An 11,843-nucleotide genomic window follows, 5' to 3' on the forward strand; every position below is an offset into this window, starting at 1 on the left:
AAAGCGAAATAAAGTGTGCTGATGGAGATGTTAGTGTGGTGATCACGGAGCAGAGGAGCTTGTGCTCAGCTGTCAGCAGATCATATGGAGTGTGTGCTGCTTCACACAGGCTGTCAACTGTGTTAATGTCAGAGGCACTGACTCAAGGATATCCCACCCGAAATCAAAGAAGTTTAATGGTATTTGATTTCATGCCATTTCATATATTGTTTAATCATAGGACCACTTTAACAACTTTGCGGTTTATAGTGAAAAATAACCTACCTAACTATACAGGTGCATCTCAATAAATTAGAATGTCGTGGAAAAGTTTCCCAATTAAAAGAACCAAAGACTTAAACTACTTTTTTTTTTTTGAGACAGTTTAGGCTACAGTGTTCAATTGTAAACTATATAATACAGAGTTTATATTGCAAACAGTGCTAATCTAGCTGTAAAAGCTACATAGCTCCTGATATGAATGTTATAATATTCTGTAATATTTACAGTTTATTAGAAAGATTACTGATGATGATTACTGCCCTCACACGCCTGCTTTCTGACAGAGACACAGAGTATTATTAAGTTAAGTGTGACAAGAGTGCCACCTTGTGTGTGTGTGTGTGTGTGTGTGTGTACCTGGTATTTATCACGTTTTGGGGACCAAATGTCCCCACAAGGATAGTAATACTAGTACATTTGGACATTTTTGAGGTCCCCATGGGGAAACAAGCTTATAAATCATACAGAATTATTTTTTTTGAGAAAGTAAAAATGCAGAAAGTTTCCTGTAAGGGGTAGGTTTAGGGGTAGGGTTGGTGTAGGACAATAGCACATACAGTTTGTACAGTATAAAAACCATTACGCCAATGGAATGTCCCCATAAAACATGGAAACACAACATGAGTGTGTGTGAGTCTGTGTGTGAGAGTGAGTGTGTGTGCGTAGCTGACCAGACGTACGCGTGTGTGTGTGTGTGTGTGTGTGTGTGTTTCTCGTTTGTCGAAGCGTGTCGGGGAAGCGCTGCCTAGAGAAGTGTCGGGTCCTCCTGGATGGTTTATTTTGGGCGGTCTCTCTCTCTCTCTCTCTCTCTCTCTCTCTCTCTCAGCAACAGGGGCTTCTGTGTTAACTGAGGCTAAATAAACACAGATGAACTGTCGAGCACATTCACAAAAATGTCCTGGCAATATCTGCTTGACTGCACAAGACTCTCGGAACCCGCAGGAGCAGCGCGTCGCCTCACAAACTCTCTGACATGAAGCGGGCATGTTCCTCCTAGAAGACTCTCCTGCTGCATTTGATCTTCTTATTGGACCTTCAGGCAGAGCGGACTTCCGACATGAAGAACCCGCATCTAGACGGCCACTGCAAGACCCTGCACTCGGGAGACAAGAGACTAAAGCGCAAAGCGCGACAGCCACTCAAGCGCGTCAGTGACGACCATTTACCTTACTTTAACCTGTACAAGAACGCGCGTCTCATGGCACAGACAGACGGCGGTCCGACAGAGACGCGCGGCTCGGGGATCTTCGCGTCGGGGGACGAGAGCGTGTTAAACACCGCTCTGGATATGAGGATAAACACCGCGATTGCTGGAGAGGCTCCCGACTCCAAACTGAGAGCCGTCTCCGAGAAGTCTGTGAGTGGCAGAAGCGCTCAAACAGGCACGCGCGGCGCGCAGGGTTTTGCTCTGGAGCGAGCGTTGCCTCAGGCGCCTGGCGAGAGCGCGGAGTCACCGAGGAGACGCGCCGGAGAGCCGCCGGAGATCAGAGCCATGCAGCAGACGCGCAGGCTGCTGGCGAACGCGCGCGAGAGGACGCGTGTGCACACCATCAGCGCAGCCTTCGAGGCGCTGCGAAAGCAGGTAAACTCCGCGAGGCTCTGCTCTGCTGCTCACGGAGAATACACCTAGACTGCGATAAACCTTAGGATAGAAGCACAGGAGTGACCGTGAGCCGTAAACGCACGTTATTACACCAGAAGCGTTTCAACAAACGACAGATGCTGTCCTATTGTAAAAGCTCTTTCTCATTTGTGCAGCTTTGATGGAGATGTTACATACTTGTAACTTATTCCATCAGCACAACACAAAGTTAAAGTTTGAAATCATCAGTGAATATAACACATCCAGGCCACTCACTTATACATTTGGAAGATTACCAAGAGAAAAATAACTGTTTGAACATTAAGGTGTTGAATTATTGCAGGCAGCACACACCTGAAATAGCACTTTATATAACAGAGACTGTTTCAAATAACCAGGAAAACATCCAGTGTTGCAACTCATTTTCAGAGAAAGTTACTAAAGGTAGGTTGATTTGTTGCTAAAAAGTTGTGATGTCATTGCGCGATGACGTCGTTACGTAATCACGACGCAAAATTGTGTCACTGCATCAAATCTCAGCAAAAAATATATATTTTATGTTAATTTAGATTTGTTCGTCAAATAATATAAATGCATAATATAATATTAAAATATAAACAACTGTATTTTTAAACACTACATTGAATTGAACACACATTTTTGAACAATTTAAGATTTGTTTATTAGCTAGTAAACTAGTAAAACGACACATTCTGAGCAATAGTTTTAAGCAGTGCAGTTAGTACATTAGTTAGTATGCTACACTCTAAAAATCTGTAAAAAAAAATAGGGCAATATTAATATGAAGGAATATTCCGTATTGATTTTTCACAGGTTTTGTACCTGCATTTTTTTAATTGTTGCATTGTATTTAGTGTTTTCGGGTTACAACGGATAATGAATAATGCATAATATCCAGGAAAATTACTAGTACCGTTTTCATTTTTCTAGATATTTTTCCTACAGTGTACTAAGTGATCAACAATCACAGTTACAAGCTAACAAGGTGTATCATTAATGAACATTTACAGGTGCATCTCAATAAATTAGAATGTCGTGGAAAATTTCATTTATTTCAGTAATTCAACTCAAATTGTGAAACTCGTGTATTAAATAAATTCAATGCACACAGACTGAAGTAGTTTAAGTCTTTGGCACACCAACACCATGGTCATTTAACCAACTTTTGGTGCTTTTGGCAGTGTGGGCAGGTGCCAATAGATCGAACAATTGCAAATTCACATGATGCCTGTACTCATCTTTGGTTTCCTCTTTTTGTGTAATTTAGATGAAAATGGGTGCCTTTTATATCGTTTGAGTCACTTATTAAAAGTTGCTAAAAGTTGCCAAATAAATGTTAGAAATAGCTACATTTGTTGCTAGATGCTTTTAGAAAAAAAAGTTGCTAGGGTAGTGTGAAAAGTTGCTAAATTTAGCAACAAAATTGCTAAGTTGGCAACACTGAAAACATCAGAATTAGTCATGCAACTCAATCAAACATGTGACAAATCCCAGTTCTGCTGCAAAGCAACTCTAACAAGACCATCCCAGTCACTTCAGTGTTGGCTGAGATCAGTAAGAGTGTGAAGTTCATCAGTTTGACACAAGTTCGGTTCAGTTTGAGTCAGTTCAGTTCAATAACAGTGATTTAGCTGTAAAGTTCAGTTCAGGTTGTGTTCTCATCAGATGGTGTTGGTCTGTGTGGAGTTAACGGTCCGTGAGGATGACTTCTGATCAATCAATAATACGTTTTCATCGTTTGTTTAGCCTGCATTTGTTAGTTCACGGCCTGCATTTCCTCACATCTGCTTTCACAGGTGCCCTGCTACTCGTACGGCCAGAAGCTCTCCAAGCTGGCTATATTAAGAATCGCTTGCAACTACATACTGTCTCTGGCTCAGCTGGCAGACCTGGACTACTCTCCGGACCAGAGCAAGCTGAGCTTCAGGGAGTGTGTGGAGCAGTGCACCCGGACGCTGCAGGCCGAGGGACGCTCCAAGAAGAGGAAGGTACGAGTCCAGCATCTGCTTCTGGATTCACTCTTCAACTGATAGAATCCTTATTACATGACTTTTGGGAAAGAAAACCACGTGTGCATTTCACGTTGCTCTCGTGTGAACCATGACACTGACCCACAAACCGTGAATAATTATAGACCGCCGACTAGAAGATTAAGACTCAACTGCATTCCGTTACACTTTATTTTGATAGTCCACATTAGACTTCTGTTTACTAGAAGTGACTTTATAACTACATGTTAACTAGCAGTCATTATTAGTACACTGTAAAACCTGGTAAGTTAAGAATACTCAAAACATTTGTGGAAACTTATTGTCTTAAATTATTTGAGTAAACAAACTAAATTTTTTTAAGTTAGTAGAGCTTAACATTTTTATGACAAGTGGGGCGGGGCTGAGAGCCATGAGAGCCAAGCCAAGCCTCCCTTCCATGATCCCACCCCACTCATCGAACCGACAATTATATATAACTTGCTTCCATTAACAGCACATTCATTCAGATCTTTATAGTTACGTGCTAGATAGCAACAGCATGTACTAATGTAGTTATCTTACAGACTCACAATTCTTGCAAATAGCCAAACAACATACAATATAAAAATACTTGAATTTTTGCTGTCCATTCTCAACCTAACCACAGGCTCTACTCTTCACCACAACGGTAACACTACAAAACCAACATAACTAAAACCTATGTAAATCCTAACATAACACAACATTTAAGTACTAATTTATGTCTCTCTATGTTAATCTTGTGTAAAAACACACAAAATAACACTTAATTTCTACATTTATTTTCCTTGTTGTCTGATGCAAAGCATGCAGGGAACTAGAAAACGCAATAATTTTAAGTTCACCTTACTACAACAACATTTGAAATTTTACAGAACTTATTTCAATTATGTCCAATTAACTTTCATTATTATTTGAGTGAAGTTAACTCATTTCATTTAATTAATTTCACTGTTCGGTTTTACAGTGTAGCTTAATATCTGCTAACACTTTATTTTAAAACTCCCCAACACACATTCAACTGACTACTGCATGTCAACTATCATTAATTTGCAACTACATGTCAGCTAACTCTCATTAGAGTATTAGTAGACTGTTAGGTTAGGGTTAGTAGAATAAGTTAACTGTTTCTTGCAGAGTGATTTATAGTCAGAGCTGGTTAGATTACTTAACTGATTACAGATTACATGATGAAAACTGTTGTTAGTAACGTAATCTAGGTTACTCATTTTAGGTAATGTAATCTGACTACTTTTTAGATTACTTTTAGATAACTTTTTTAGATTACTTGTTACATTTACTTACATTAAATGTACTGTGTATCGATATAAAACAGCGAAGATAAAGAAAATATATTCCACTTTTTGATATCAACATCATAAAATGCATTAGACATTACATTAGTGAGTTGATAAAAACCTAATCATAAAAACGTAAAATAAAAGCAGTTTAAACACTTGAAGACTAAAAATAGAAGTATATTAGTTGTTCACCTGCACGACAATGTGACCATTAACTGACATCAGAGAACAGTAAACATGCAAATGTGTTGTTAAATTATAGAAATATTAACTTCCGCAGCGATATTTCAAGCAAATATTTTGTTTTATGGGGTGACAAAAACGCTTGGGAATCCCTGCATTAATAAACATGAAAACAGCAAGGACACGCCCAATGTAATCTGACTACTTTTTAGATTACTTTTAGATAACTTTTTTAGATTACTTGTTACATTTACTTACATTAAATGTACTGTGTATCGATATAAAACAGCGAAGATAAAGAAAATATATTCCACTTTTTGATATCAACATCATAAAATGCATTAGACATTACATTAGTGAGTTGATAAAAACCTAATCATAAAAACGTAAAATAAAAGCACTTGAAGACTAAAAATAGAAGTATATTAGTTGTTCACCTGCACGACAATGTGACCATTAACCGACATCAGAGAACAGTAAACATGCAAATGTGTTGTTAAATTATAGAAATATTAACTTCCGCAGCGATATTTCAAGCAAATATTTTGTTTTATGGGGTGACAAAAACGCTTGGGAATCCCTGCATTAATAAACATGAAAACAGCAAGGACACGCCCAAATTAATCATGCAATCCATAAAAAAGTAACTGTAATCTGATTATAAGCATTTTAAAATGTAATATGCTACATACTACACTTTGAAATGTAATATAATTACAAGTACCTAATTTTTTTGGAATCTGTTACTATCAGTTACTACCCAGCACTGTTTACTTTACAGTCAGTAGAATGTCCATCAAAATAAAGTGTGAGCAGATATTAAGCAGACAGTCTACTAATACTCTAATGACTGCTAGTTGACATGGAGTTGCAAAGTTACTGATGTCTAAACTGGACTATAAGTGTGAAGTGCATTCTGAATTCTTGGACATGATTCTGCCATCTACTAGTTATTTTCTGCAAGCCATAAGAGTAATAATGGCAGAGCATGCATTATATGTGCCAATTAAGAGGGACTTCCCCCGTGCCTAATAACCATCCCATTAAATTAAATTATCATCAGCTTTTGTCAGAGGCAGGACTGGGTGTTCCGCCAGCTTTTTCCTCCACTGCGTCCCGGCCGAATAAATGGAGTGATTGATGTTTTTGGGGGAGTTTTTTGACAGTCGTGTAGTCCTGATTTCCTGCAGCGCTATCCTATATCATCATGCACATAGTGTATGTTTTCCTCAGATAGGAGAGTGTTCAGAACGTTTATAATGCGGTTATTAGTAGTAATTGAGCAGCTGTGGCAGAGCTGCACACATGAAGGCTCTGGAGACTGTGTGTGAAGGCAGGCAGCGCTGCATGTGAGCTCATGCGCTCCCCCCGTCCGATCAGAGCCAGACACCAGATGTTCGCAGCGCTGCTTGGGAAGTCCTGCTGGCGCCACTCAGGGCAGAGGGCAGGGGGAAGGCACGCGAGCCGAGCCCAGAGAACGCATTCGCTGCAGGAACTGGCACATTCCCCAGCGCGCTCTTGGCCCGCTCCCCAGTTCTCCCTTGGCCATCTGTTCCAAAAAAACACTTTGAAATAAAAACGCAGCGCTCATCACTCTCTTACGGAGCAGCTGTTACAGAGGCGAGGGGAAACGAGAGGAGGAGGGGGGCGCCGGCCAAGAAAGAAATCCTTTTGTCAAGTAGAGCCAGTGAGTCTGAGGGGAAAAATGTTTTGGCACAGCAGAGGCTCGAAAAGCACTGAGCGAACATGGAAATGTGCATGAATGTTGCAACTCGGGAACCTTTTTTCAACAAGTCCATTTCAAAGCAAACAGACTGCTATATCTAGTCAGTTTTGTTGTTTGGATTTTTGACTGCTAACATTGATTTTGTTGTTGCTCTTCACAACAGGAATAAAATGAAGAAAGTGTATGTGGAGAAAGAAGGACCTCAATCCTCCATCAACATGAAGACACTCTCCCCATGCTGGAAATGTAACGAATTGTAATGTAATGAAAGTGTAAAGTGATTTTACACTGCACTATTGACTTTACTACAGCTAACCGAGTCAAAAACAAAACCACTCTAGGCTCTGGATATGCTTTTGTACAACTTTTGCACAGCAGAAACACTTTCCAAACTCAGATGATATGAAGTCAGTTCATTTTCCATTGTTACAGACTGGTTATTTATTTTTGTTTGTTTTGCAGTTTAACAAATCGTGCAGAGCTAGTTCATGTGCAAATTCTGTCAAAAATGTCCTGCCATGTGCAAGAAAGCGCACATTTTCTTTTCTTTTTGTAATCCATATAATTGTGCTATTCTTCCTTTTATCAATTACATTATAAACCATGATATAAATGCATATAATTCAGCACTCATCGCTTGTCTTCCATTTGGTTCATATTAACAATCTAGTTCTTAAACGGGAATCTGAAGTCTATGCTCTACAGTATGTGGCTCTGTCAGCCAGTCACTTATGTTAGTCTGTATTTTATACATGTATCTACTGTTGAAATACTGTTTTGTAGTTAAATGTAGTCCAAGAATTCATCTTCATGACTGAAGAACTGCTTTTCTGAGGAATTAATAGGCAGTTGCTGGTGACCTGCCAAAAACATCAAACTCCAGAAGGAAACATCTGGTCATTCTGACCTGTGTGGAACTCCTATAAACACATCATTAAATCAAACGAATCAATGATTTAATTATGTCACAGACTATTATCTGTTGTTCTACATACATACAGGCACATATACATATACAGTTCCGACAACCATGCGACGTGCCAGAAATGTATTAATCAAAGCAATAAGGATCCAGTCATCGCATCCAAGCACAGCTCTTTTGGCCAGGTAGTGTATATAATGCATCTGATTGTTTGTGAAATATTTTACACTTTCTGTTCCTCCACTGAGCAAATAATACATAAACAACTTAGACTGTCGATTGATTAGTGCTTAGCAAATGTTTATAAGCAGTGTTTAACTACTTACATTTAGTTAACCAGACACATTGTAAGGTTGCGGATGGCACAAGATCATCTTTTTGGACAGGTTTCATGACTGATGATTTCATAAGCTGAGAGCTGCTAAACAGATTGACTTTTCATTCCAAGACCATCATCTTTGGCGGTGTGTTGTGAGAGTTTTCCTCTCAGCTCCATCCGTCTAGATCGGCTTCACGTAGAGCTCACACATTTCTGTGTCACATCAGCAGCTCTGATAAAAATGAAGTAAAATGCATCGAGCTACTTCTGTTTGAATATTACCACGTGATATAAAAAGAATAAGTATATGGCAAAAATAAACTATTTATTTAATTATTCTCAAAGGTTAAGTCCTGATGAATGAGTAAGATGGCCAGTTCTTTAACGTTCACTTTTTTTTTTTTTACTTACTCCATACCACAGACTCTCTAAAAAGTAGTGAATGTTCATATCGGTCTCCAGCATTTGGTGAGATCTGCCTTGAGATCTGTTCATCCTCATTCTGCAGAACCTTGGTTTGAGTCCTTCCTGAAGGGCATAAAGCTTTAAGCTCATTTGGGAAGGAGAGGCGTCTAACCCCTGGGGTACCACAGGGTTCGATGCTTGACCCCCTCTCATTCTACATTCATAAGATTACAGAGTCCAGAGCAGTCTTATTCCAGGAGAAAGTCCAAGGAGAACAATTTTTAATGATTTGTTTTATCAGCTAAAGGAAAGGGAAGCATCTAAAACAGGAATATGCGACCATCCAAAAATGTGGCTCAGTTCCAGCAGAGGGCTATGTTAAGGTACAAATTAAACCGTTGGATGGGCAAAAATGCTGTGAACTGCAGAAAAAGGTGGTGCTCTAGAATATCAGGACAATCACACCCACCTGTCTCAATACTCTACACATTTCTTTTGCCATTTGAAGATAATTGCAATGCTTTACTAACTGATCTTCCAGCTATAGCACTATCTGACATCGCACGTCACTTTTTCTGGGTAAAAACGTTCTATCAGATGCCAAAAACAAACTGTGCTAATAGACTCACAGTGTGCTGTAAAAAAATAAAAAATAAAATAAAAAAAATAAATCACAATCCTAACCTTTTATTCTCCTTACCGAAATGTCAGACCTTTGATTTCTCTTCTCTGAATATTAAAAATATTGGAACTCAGGACACTGTGAGCCCTGAGGCTATAGTAAACAGAGTTTTTAAAATCTTTTAATAGCATAAATGTGTGCTATAAATACATAATGCTGTTGAACCCGTAAATGGAAATGGACCCAGAAACAGCATTCAATACATCACAACAACAGATCAAAATAGTGACATGCTTGATGACCCACATCAGACCTTCAGACCCACTACACAGCCTACAATAAAGATCAACACAACGCAAAATCACTTTTAAAAATTGTATGTACAGCATAAAAACGAAAGACACATTGATGAAGCAAGCAATGAAGCAAGAATGCCATAAATAAAGACATGCCATCACATGGTTGTCTGTAAAACTGCTTTGAAACTACACACACATATACGTGTGTGTGTGAAAATGGTTGTACTGCCGAATGAAGTGTGAAAATCTCAATACTGTCTTGCAGTTGTATCAATGAGTAGTATTTCTTCATCAGACAGCTAGCGTTAATCAGCCCATTAATTACAACAAACAAACACCAAACAATACCCAGACTTGCAGGAAGACTAAAAACTATTAATGCCCACTACTGCTGCAGTCTCTAGCTCGAGATCTTTCAGCTCACTGCAGTTCCTCAAAATAGTGGGAAGAGCCAGAAAGGAATTATTTGTATCCTGTGTACAAACACGTGTGTGTGTGTGTGTGTGTGTGTCCACATGACAAAAACACAAATGGAAATAAGAAATACATTTCTCACGTGTCAAATGTAGTCTGGGACAGTTTGCTGCAATTGTGTGACCTAAATTCAAGAATAAAGCAAAGCTGAATGTAGTTACAAGTGGTTTGCTATATTCAGTGTATTTTCTACAACGGCTCCATCTGTTGGAAGAGTACAGTTATTGCACAAATATAACAAAATATTACAGATGTACCATTAACAAAAAATATGCCTAATGAAAATGACAAATTATAAAAATTTGCATGTTCAGACAACCAGAATCTGCAAAGGTTATATTGCATATTAATATAAACATTCGTATAAAAAAAAAGTGCCAAACTGCTTTAAAGGGATCCTATTATGCTCTTTTACAAAGTCTTGATTTTGTTTTGGGGGTGTACTAGAACAGGCTCTCATACTAGATTGTTCGAAAAACACATTATTTTCACATATTTTACATTATTACAACACCTCTCTCCCCAGTCTGGCATGAACGGCTCGAATAGTTCCTGTATCAAATGAAGGCCCACCTTCTGAAACACGAAATGTGCTGTGATTGGTTAGCTGGGCCAGTGTGTGCCGTGATTGGCAGCACTCGGTGCCTGGTCGGGAAATGTCATGCCCCTTACCATAGCCGCCTGCGAGGTTCGGTGTAAATATTGCATCAAAATCAAATCAATTTGAGTGTGATTTAAACCCGGATGATTGTAACCACTCTAAGTTTGTCTGCCTTGAGAAAACTAGCATGTCTCCGACAGTGACACTCGTTGCTTTCTCTAGTGCAGCTCATCCAGGTCTCGTCCCATTCGTCGGTATCTGTGATATCACAAATCCCGGAAAATATGTGTTGTAGTCCAAACGAGCCGTTCGTTGTAGTTTTTGATAAGTGATTTCTGTTAAATAAAATATCTTCTTTTGAAGTGGACTTTGAGCTTTGTAACTCTGCAGCTCTTTTTTATGCTCAAACAGCAACATTACAGACTAACTAAAGTTGAAAAAGTGAAAAAGCATAATAGGACCCCTTAAAATAAAATACTTTACTTCGGCAAAACATCTTTTTAAAACAAAAGACACTAAAAATTAAAATTTTTAATCCAAAACCTTAATCTTTTTGTGATATTAGTTTTGATATAAAATAGAACATTCAGAGCATCAGTATCACAGCTGTAAACAGTAAAATACTCAGCAGTTCATTAGCAGTGTTTCAATGATTGTTTTTAAGTTAAGTTTTAAAATTAAGTTAAGTTTTACAAGCGAGTGTGAACTCTTCCTCACACGTGCCACTGAGAGAGTCTGGGCCTCAACAGAAGACAGTCATCTTGAACAGAAGTTGCAGTGGATTCCTCCTGTGAGGTCAGTAATACTGCCTGATGATACCAGACGCTTGAGGAAAGTCGTCTCGGTCTGCACGTCATGCATGGCTTCCTTTAGCATGGATGTCATGAGTCTGTGGTCATAGTAATGGAGAGGAGCATCTTTCTGGCTGAGGTTATAGCCAAAGCCTGCTAAGCTCACCTCATCACACAGGTATGTTGCCAGATTGAGTGCAGACACTCCTAAAGTAGGGACATTCTGGAGAGGAAGCACAACATTTTGAGAATAGATTTTAAACACACACACACAATATCTCGTATGCTATGACAGAAAAATACTGAGATGAGATAAAAAAAAAAAAA

General features: G+C 38.9%; 1 protein-coding gene across 2 annotated transcripts; it reads left to right on the forward strand.

The window, feature by feature from the left end:
* Positions 1 to 953: 953 nt before the first annotated feature.
* On the forward strand, positions 954 to 8,580 carry atoh8 (atonal bHLH transcription factor 8). 2 transcript variants are annotated; one of them, XM_016281165.1, is made up of 3 exons: positions 954 to 1,843; positions 3,661 to 3,933; positions 7,247 to 8,580. In XM_016281165.1, the coding sequence occupies exons 1-2, from the start codon at positions 1,319 to 1,321 to the stop codon at positions 3,892 to 3,894; spliced, it is 759 nt and encodes a 252-aa protein (XP_016136651.1). In that variant the 5' UTR covers positions 954 to 1,318; the 3' UTR covers positions 3,895 to 3,933; positions 7,247 to 8,580. The 2 variants fall into 2 exon arrangements, with proteins under 2 accessions (XP_016136651.1, XP_016136652.1); XM_016281166.1 differs by having other exon boundaries at positions 3,661 to 3,852.
* Positions 8,581 to 11,843: the final 3,263 nt, after the last annotated feature.

This window comes from Sinocyclocheilus grahami, unplaced genomic scaffold (genome assembly GCF_001515645.1).
Source record: "Sinocyclocheilus grahami isolate Dianchi unplaced genomic scaffold, SAMN03320097.WGS_v1.1 scaffold147.1, whole genome shotgun sequence".
Taxonomy (NCBI): domain Eukaryota; kingdom Metazoa; phylum Chordata; class Actinopteri; order Cypriniformes; family Cyprinidae; genus Sinocyclocheilus; species Sinocyclocheilus grahami.

What these genes read in the sequence shown, in the direction of transcription:
- atoh8 (XM_016281165.1), top strand. Translation starts at nt 1,319, where the DNA reads ATGAAGAACCCGCATCTAGACGGCCACTGCAAGACCCTGCACTCGGGA. An exon ending in TCGAGGCGCTGCGAAAGCAG is followed by an intron (nt 1,844 to 3,660) that starts GTAAACTCCGCG and finishes CTGCTTTCACAG; the next exon opens with GTGCCCTGCTACTCGTACGG.